A 9,914-nucleotide genomic window follows, 5' to 3' on the forward strand; every position below is an offset into this window, starting at 1 on the left:
GAGAGAGAGAGAGAGAGAGAGAGGGTTCGCCAGGGTTGCAATCTGAGCCCTGCACTCTTCAATATTTACATCAGCGAATTGGCCACTATTCTAGATAAATCCTCAGCCCTGGTGTTAGTCTCCACAATTCAGAGGTTAAACGCCTACTCTTCGCTGATGACCTATGCCTGCTGTCACCCACAGCACATGGCCTACAGCAGAGCCTGGACCTGCTAGAGCAGTACTGCCAGACCTGGGCCCTGGCAGAGGAATACATGCAGAGTGATTGGGGAATGTAAACCAGGTGTACAGGGAACAGAGGAATAAATGCAGAGTGATTGGGGACCGTCGAACGCCACCCCAACAAGGAGAGGAGAACGCCGCCCCAACAAGGAGAGGAGAACACCGCCCCAACAAGGAGAGGAGAACACCGCCCCAACAAGGAGAGGAGAACACCGCCCCAACAAGGAGAGGAGAACACCGCCCCAACAAGGAGAGGAGCCGACTTTGGAGGAAGTCGTGACAATATAGAGTACTGCACACACTACAATTACATAGGTTTAAAAATAAGCTCAACCCGAAATGAGGCAGTGAATGAACTGAGAGAGGAAGCACACAGGGCATTCTACGCCGTTCAAAAGATCATTCAAATTGAAATACCTATTAAAATGTGGCTAAAACTAATTGATTGTGTCATTGGACCAATTGCACTTTATGGCAGCGAGGTGTGGGGTCCACTTGCAAAACAAGATTTCATCAAATGGGATAAACACATTGAAACCCTGCATGCAGAGTTCTGTAAGATTCTCCTACATGTCCAGAGGAAAACTACAAACAATGCATGCAGGGCAGAATTAGACCAATATCCACTAATAATAAACACTCAAAAAAGAGCAATTCAGTTTTGGAAACATCTAAAATACAGTGACCCCCTCTCATATCACTACCAAGCCCTGCAATGCCAAGAGCTGAGCAAAGAAAAGAGTCCCCTCATCCAGCTGGTCCTGAGTTCACACACCTGTTCTACTAACATACTGAAGCCTCAGTCCCCTCATCCAGCTGGTCCTGAGTTCCCACACCTGTTCTACTAACATACTGAAGCCTCAGTCCCCTCATCCAGCTGGTCCTGAGTTCCCACACCTGTTCTACTAACATACTGAAGCCTCAGTCCCCTCATCCAGCTGGTCCTGAGTTCCCACACCTGTTCTACTAACAAACTGAAACCTCAGTCCCCTCATCCAGCTGGTCCTGAGTTCACACACCTGTTCTACTAACATACTGAAGCCTCAGTCCCCTCATCCAGCTGGTCCTGAGTTCCCAAAACTGTTCTACTAACATACTGAAGCCTCAGTCCCGTCATCCAGCTGGTCCTGAGTTCACAAAACTGTTCTACTAACATACTGAAGCCTCAGTCCCCTCATCCAGCTGGTCCTGAGTTCACAAAACTGTTCTACTAACATACTGAAGCCTCAGTCCCCTCATCCAGCTAGTCCTGAGTTCACAAAACTGTTCTACTAACATACTGAAGCCTCAGTCCCCTCATCCAGCTGGTCCTGAGTTCACAAAACTGTTCTACTAACATACTGAAGCCTCAGGACCAGAACATCCAATCAATCAGAATAAACAAAATTACAACACAGTCAAAACAAAACTACATTACTTATTGGGAAACACAAACACAAAGCACAATACAGTGCTATCTGGCCCTAAATGGACAGTACATCGTGGCTAACTATTTGACCATGGTTACTGATCAAAACCTTAGAAAAACCTTGCCAATGTACAGGCTCAGTGAGCACAGCCTTGCCATTGAGAAGGGTAGACACAGGAAACCTGTCTCCCTGTAGAGGAAAGGCTGTGCAACCACTGCACCACAGCAGAACCTGGCTCCCTGTAGAGGAAAGGCTGTGCAACCACTGCACCACAGCAGAACCTGGCTCCCTGTAGAGGAAAGGCTGTGCAACCACTGCACCACAGCAGAACCTGGCTCCCTGTAGAGGAAAGGCTGTGCAACCACTGCACCACAGCAGAACCTGGCTCCCTGTAGAGGAAAGGCTGTGCAACCACAGCAGAACCTGGCTCCCTGTAGAGGAAAGGCTGTGCAACCACTGCACCACAGCAGAACCTGAGACGGAGCTGCATTTCCTGACAAAATGTCAAAAATATAAAACAATTAGAGAGTGTCATTTCCCCAAATTTGAAGACCTCTCTGATGAGAGTAGGCTACCCGTCCTGTTGGGGGAGGACGCAGAGAGCTGTGGGTTGGCAGCGCACTACATTGCTGCCTGCCATAAGTTGAGGGACAGTGTCTGACAGACCAATCAACCTGCACATGTCCTCTACTGTATACTTATCGTTACTGTTCAATGTCTGGTTATTTTGACCCTTGGTTATTGTTGTTACTGTTCAATGTCTGGTTGTTTTGACCCTTGGTTATTGTTACTGTTCAATGTCTGGTTGTTTTGACCCTTGGTTATTGTTGTTACTGTTCAATGTCTGGTTGTTTTGACCCTTGGTTATTGTTGTTACTGTTCAATGTCTGGTTGTTTTGACCCTTGGTTATTGTTGTTACTGTTCAATGTCTGGTTGTTTTGACCCTTGGTTATCGTTATTGTTCAATGTCTGGTTGTTTTGACCCTTGGTTATTGTTGTTACTGTTCAATGTCTGGTTGTTTTGACCCTTGGTTATTGTTACTGTTCAAAGTCTGGTTGTTTTGACCCTTGGTTATTGTTACTGTTCAATGTCTGGTTGTTTTGACCCTTGGTTATTGTTACTGTTCAATGTCTGGTTGTTTTGACCCTTGGTTATTGTTACTGTTCAATGTCTGGTTGTTTTGACCCTTGGTTATTGTTACTGTTCAATGTCTGGTTGTTTTGACCCTTGGTTATTGTTACTGTTCAATGTCTGGTTGTTTTGACCCTTGGTTATTGTTACTGTTCAATGTCTGGTTGTTTTGACCCTTGGTTATTGTTACTGTTCAATGTCTGGTTGTTTTGACCCTTGGTTATTGTTGTTTCTGTTCAATGTCTGGTTGTTTTGACCCTTGGTTATTGTTGTTTCTGTTCAATGTCTGGTTGTTTTGACCCTTGGTTATTGTTGTTTCTGTTCAATGTCTGGTTGTTTTGACCCTTGGTTATTGTTACTGTTCAATGTCTGGTTGTTTTGACCCTTGGTTATTGTTACTGTTCAATGTCTGGTTGTTTTGACCCTTGGTTATTGTTACTGTTGTCCCGTTGACAATGTTGACTCTTATTATCTTCATATTGTAAATCTCCAAAGTATGTTTTGGCAACATGTACATTGTTACGTCATGCCAATAAAGCACATTGAATTGAGAGAGAGAGAGAGAGAGAGGTAGAGTGTATATGTGTGTGTGTGTGTGTGTTTGTGTCTGTGCGTATATGTGTGTGTGAGTGTTTGTGTGTGCATGTGTGTGTAACCTTGAGGTCAGTGTTTTGCTTCTTCAGAGCATCCATGGTGTAGGAAATATCCTGCCACGACTCCAGCTTGTCATTGGCTCGTTTGATGAGAGGTTCCACCTCCTTCCTGGCGTCCAACCAATCAGAGGAGTCCTGCAGCATGTTCTGTAGCTGTTGATGTCTATCAGCCAGTCTGCCCTGTGACTCCTCCCAGTGGGTCTGCAACCTGTCAACTACACACACACACACACACACACACACACACACACACACACACACACAGACACACACAGACACACACACAGACACACACACACTGAGTGAGATCGACTACAACCTACCTGATCAACAAATCTTCCTGCATCCAACATCCCTAGTCATTATCATTAGTATATCAGTTAGTTTGTTCAGTCAGCGACTGAGCTGAATCAAGGTTCTCTAACAGGCCATACTGATAGTTTGTGGTTATTAATGGAGTCATTGATGAGTTTGTGTTTAGTAATAACAGTTTGTGGTCAGTTTGTAGTCATTGATGACAGTTTGTAGTCAGATCATTGGTGATAGTTTGTGGTCCGTTTGTGGTCAGTTTGCGGTCAGTTTGTGGTCAGTTTGCGGTCAGTTTGTGGTCAGTCTGCGGTCAGTTTGTGGTCAGTTTGTGGTCAGTTTGTGGTCAGTTTGTGGCCCGTTTGCGGTCAGTTTGTGGTCAGTTTGCGGTCAGTTTGTGGTCAGTTTGGTCTGTTTGCAGTCAGTAAGCATAGTATGTAATGGTTGTGGTTGGCGTACTGCGGTCGGTGATAGCAGCTCGTGTCTCCTGGTTGTTGGTTTTGTTCTTCAGGTTCTGGGCTGCAGTCAGCTGACCCTCCAGCTGGGGGCGCCGCCGCTCCATGTCCCCCAGTGCTCCCTACAGACAGCAAGACAGAGACAGAACATTTCAATGAATATCTGGATGTCAAGTATTTACAACTATTTACCCATGTATTTGAGCCTGGTCAGTGCCTGTGTTCTCAAGGCGTCTCAGAATAAGACTGCTGATCTAAGATCAGATCCCCCCCAGTCCATGTAATCATGTATCTGGTCCTCTCTCTAGTATTCATTATGATCTAAAAGGCAAACCTGATCCCAGATCAGCACTAGGATCTGGTCCTCTCTCTAGTATTCATTATGAGCTAAAATGCCAAACTGATCCCAGATCAGCACTAGGATCTGGTCCTCTCTCTAGTATTCATTATGATTTAAAAGGCAAACCTGATCCCAGATCAGCACTCCTGCTCTGAGACTCTTTATGAATACAGGCCAGGGTCTCAGCGGCTAAACGGAGTCTCTCACACTCTGTGACACACTGGTTGACCCCTGACCTTGGTCTTGACGATCATGTGGTTGATGTCGTCCAGGTCGGCCACGGTCACCCTCTGTGTCTGTACCATCTGATCCAGCAGGGATAGCCAATCAGAGAGCTCTGCCCAGGCCTTGTTGAACTGAGCCAGGGCTGGGGCGTCTCCCTGGAGGGTCTCAACTGGAGGGGGGTAGCGTGATACAATCAGTAGCCATACGGTCACACATACCATCTGCTAACCATGTGTATGTGACAAATACAATTTGATTTGACACACACACACACACACACACACACACACCCTCATCTCCTTACTGGTGGTTTTCTGGATCTTTAGAGCGGCCAGCCTCTCTCTGTGTACTATCATTTGCCCCTGAATCGCCCTCCAATCATCACTCAGACTGTGGTACTTCTCCTTCTCTGGTTGGCTGGGAGGCGTGTCCTTGTACAGCTCCTGGCCCTTAGCCAACACCCCCTCCACCTCAGGCTTCTTGACCTGGACTTCATCTATGAGCTGAAACATCACAAACCATTCCAAAACAATGAAACTACTCTCAATCTAAATTCATCTTTCAGAGATTCCTCCCGTCTTCTCTCCTAACCTCATTTTCCAGCTGGAAGGAAAGTAGGTCTAAGGTCCCTCACCAGTGACCTTTTTCTCCCATGTGCTTTGAGAAGGAGGCATGGAGAGAGGATGCAAAGAATTAAGGAAAGATTCATTGATATAGGCCTCGGTCCCTGTAGGCATGGATGGATGGATGGATAGAGGGAGGGAGGGAGGGAGGGAGGGAGGGAGGGAGGGAGGGAGGGAGGGAGGGAGGGAGGGAGGGAGGGAGGGAGGGAGGGAGGGAGGGAGGGAGGGAGGGAGGGAGGGAGGGAGGGAGGGAGGGAGGGAGGGATCGATGGACAAATTGACTGATAGATGGATGGATGACAGGATGGATTGATAGTCTACCTTGGGTTCCACATTGTCAGGGTTTTCCTCTAGGGTGGTCCTGGTGGTTGAGGTCCACGAGGAGAGGTAAGTCAGCCGGTCCTGGAAGTGAGACAGCTCCTTCAGCAAGCTCTCAATCTGCTTCTGCTTCTCAGGCAGGTCTTTAGACACCTATAGGGAGGAGGGAGAGGAAGGACCCGAGTGTTTTCAATGGTAGGAAGGAACATACAGTCCACTCACACACACAGTACAAATGTCTCCCACAGGGAGGAGGGACAGGCCCCGAGTTGGGGGCCATTTTAGTTGAATTACAAGAGCATTTCCAATGCTAGGAAGGAACATACAGTCCACTCACACACACAGTACAAAGGTCTCCCACAGGGAGGAGGGAGAGGCCCCGAGTTGGGGGCCATTTTAGTTGAATTACAAGAGCATTTCCAATGCTAGGAAGGAATATACAGTCCACTCTCACACACAGTACAAAGGTCTCCCACAGGGAGGAGGGAGAGGCCCCGAGTTGGGGGCCATTTTAGTTGAATTACAAGAGCATTTCCAATGGTAGGAAGGAATATACAGTCCACTCTCACACACAGTACAAAGGTCTCCCACAGGGAGGAGGGAGAGGCCCCGAGTTGGGGGCCATTTTAGTTGAATTACAAGAGCATTTCCAATGCTAGGAAGGAACATACACTTGATCATACACTACAAAACAAAACACATGAAGCTTTAAGTTAGAAAATAGACTACTCCTACACACACGTTGAAATACAGATATCGAGTAGTCAATATTCATGTCCAACATCCAACTGATCTTATCCACCTAAAGGACAGAACCTCCTCTATAGAAAGGGATACCAACCTGTACCCAGCGTGTGTTGATCATCTTCATTTCCTTCTGTTGGTCAGCAGGGAGGGGAATGGTGCCGGTCCTCGTGCTAATGGTTTCCACATTGTTCTGTCTGGCTGGTAGTTCCAACACACGAGCCTGCACACACATGCACACACGCACGCACGCACACACACACACACACGCACGCACGCACACACGCACGTCTTTGAACATAGACAATCTCCAAATACAGATCATGAATTAAATAATAACGGATCAATGATGTGACCAGAGAGAGAGAGAGAGAGAGAGAGAGAGAGACAGGGGTACAGTGCCTTGCGAAAGTATTCGGCCCCCTTGAACTTTGCGACCTTTTGCCACATTTCAGGCTTCAAACATAAAGATATAAAACTGTATTTTTTTGTGAAGAATCAACAACAAGTGGGACACAATCATGAAGTGGAACGACATTTATTGGATATTTCAAACTTTTTTAACAAATCAAAACTGAAACATTGGGCGTGCAAAATTATTCAGCCCCCTTAAGTGAATACTTTGTAGCGCCACCTTTTGCTGCGATTACAGCTGTAAGTCGCTTGGGGTATGTCTCTATCAGTTTTGCACATCGAGAGACTGACATTTTTTCACATTCCTCCTTGCAAAACAGCTTGAGCTCAGTGAGGTTGGATGGAGAGCATTTGTGAACAGCAGTTTTCAGTACTTTCCACAGATTCTCGATTGGATTCAGGTCTGGACTTTGACTTGGCCATTCTAACACCTGGATATGTTTATTTTTGAACCATTCCATTGTAGATTTTGCTTTATGTTTTGGATCATTGTCTTGTTGGAAGACAAATCTCCGTCCCAGTCTCAGGTCTTTTGCAGACTCCATCAGGTTTTCTTCCAGAATGCTCCTGTATTTGGCTCCATCCATCTTCCCATCAATTTTAACCATCTTCCCTGTCCCTGCTGAAGAAAAGCAGGCCCAAACCATGATGCTGCCACCACCATGTTTGACAGTGGGGATGGTGTGTTCAGGGTGATGAGCTGTGTTGCTTTGACGCGAAACATAACATTTTGCATTGTTGCCAAAAAGTTGAATTTTGGTTTCATCTGACAAGAGCACATCCTTCCACATGTTTGGTGTGTCTCCCAGGTGGCTTGTGGCAAACTTTAAATGACACTTTTTATGGATATCTTTAAGAAATGGCTTTCTTCTTGCCACTCTTCCATAAAGGCCAGATTTGTGCAATATACGACTGATTGTTGTCCTATGGACAGAGTCTCCCACCTCAGCTGTAGATCTCTTCAGTTCATCCAGAGTGATCATGGGCCTCTTGGCTGCATCTCTGATCAGTCTTCACCTTGTATGAGCTGAAAGTTTAGAGGGACGGCCAGGTCTTGATAGATTTGCAGTGGTCTGATACTCCTTCCATTTCAATATTATCGCTTGCACAGTGCTCCTTGGGATGTTTAAAGCTTGGGAAATATTTTTGTATCCAAATCCGGCTTTAAACTTCTTCACAACAGTATCTCGGACCTGCCTGGTGTGTTCCTTGTTCTTCATGATGCTCTCTGCGCTTTTAATGGAGCTCTGAGACTATCACAGTTCAGGTGCATTTATACGGAGACTTGATTACACACAGGTGGATTGTATTTATCATCATTAGTCATTTAGGTCAACATTGGATCATTCAGAGATCCTCACTGAACTTCTGGAGAGAGTTTGCTGCACTGAAAGTAAAGGGGCTGAATAATTTTGCACGCCCAATTTTTCAGTTTTTGATTTGTTCAAAAAGTTTGAAATATCCAATAAATGTCGTTCCACTTCATGATTGTGTCCCACTTGTTGTTGATTCTTCACAAAAAAAATACAGTTTTATGTCTTTATGTTTGAAGCCTGAAATGTGGCAAAAGGTCGCAAAGTTCAAGGGGGCCGAATACTTTCGCAAGGCACTGTATGTAGCTCTGGGGACCTTTACAACCTGTGTCCACAGTAATCTAGACTAGGAGACAGACTAGTGAGAGATGTCCTCTGGCCAGTAATCTAGACTAGGAGACAGACTAGTGAGAGATGTCCTCCTGCCGCTAATCTAGACTAGGAGACAGACTAGTGAGAGATGTCCTCTGGCCAGTAATCCAGACTAGGAGACAGACTACTGAGAGACGTCCTCTGGCCAGTAATCTAGACTAGGGGACAGACTAGCTGTTGTTGTTGACCGTACCGTGACTTTCTCCAGAGTGGCGTTCATCTGGTGGTGATCTCCAGGCGTCAGGGGGATGGCCACGACCTCCTCAGCCTCATCCAGCCAGGACAGGAACTCCCCCATGTCGTCCTGCAGCCCCATCGCTGCAGTACGTGCCTCTGCAGACCTGACACACACAGGGAACAGTTAGGAGGAATACCGTATATACACACACACACACACACACACACACACACACACACACACACACACACACACACACACACACACACACACACACGGAACAGTTAGGAGGAATACCGTATATATACACACACACACACACACACACACACACACACACACACACACACACACACACACACACACACACACACACACACACACACACACACACACACACACACAGGGAACAGTTAGGAGGAATACCGTATACACACACACACACACACACAGTACTCAGTCAAGGAATAGTTAAGACACACATTTGGTTGGAGCAAAATCGTGCACTGGTACTGCTGACATACACACTGATACTGCTGACATACACACTGGTACTGCTGACATACACACTGGTACTGCTGACATACACACTGGTACTGCTGACATACACACTGATACTGCTGACATACACACTGGTACTGCTGACATACACACTGGTACTGCTGACATACACACTTACTGCTGACATACACACTGGTACTGCTGACATACACACTGGTACTGCTGACATACACACTGATACTGCTGACATACACACTGGTACTGCTGACATACACACTGGTACTGCTGACATACACACTGATACTGCTGACATACACACTGGTACTGCTGACATACACACTGGTACTGCAGACATACACACTGGTACTGCAGACATACACACTGCTGACATACACACTGGTACTGCTGACATACACACTGCTGACATACACACTGATACTGCTGACATACACACTGGTACTGCTGACATACACACTGGTACTGCTGACATACACACTGGTACTGCAGACATATACACTGGTACCGCTGACATACACACTGGTACTGCTGACATACACACTGATACTGCTGACATACACACTGGTACCGCTGACATACACACTGGTACTGCTGACATACACACTGGTACTGCTGACATACACACTGGTACTGCTGACATACACACTGGTACTGCTGACATACACACTGGTACTGCTGACATACACACTG

At 46.3% G+C, this 9,914-nt stretch overlaps 1 protein-coding gene across 1 annotated transcript in view; it reads right to left on the bottom strand.

The window, feature by feature from the left end:
- LOC109879947 (dystrophin) overlaps positions 1-9,914 on the bottom strand; it is a 237,438-nt gene that overhangs the window by 77,827 nt on the left and 149,697 nt on the right. The window contains 7 exon segments of the mRNA XM_031819531.1: positions 3,421-3,632; positions 4,183-4,300; positions 4,755-4,912; positions 5,048-5,246; positions 5,688-5,837; positions 6,526-6,651; positions 8,721-8,868. Of these exon segments, the coding sequence (XP_031675391.1) occupies positions 3,421-3,632; positions 4,183-4,300; positions 4,755-4,912; positions 5,048-5,246; positions 5,688-5,837; positions 6,526-6,651; positions 8,721-8,868 (1,111 nt within the window).

The sequence above is a fragment of the Oncorhynchus kisutch genome, unplaced genomic scaffold, assembly GCF_002021735.2.
Source record: "Oncorhynchus kisutch isolate 150728-3 unplaced genomic scaffold, Okis_V2 scaffold2241, whole genome shotgun sequence".
Classification (NCBI taxonomy): Eukaryota; Metazoa; Chordata; class Actinopteri; order Salmoniformes; family Salmonidae; genus Oncorhynchus; species Oncorhynchus kisutch.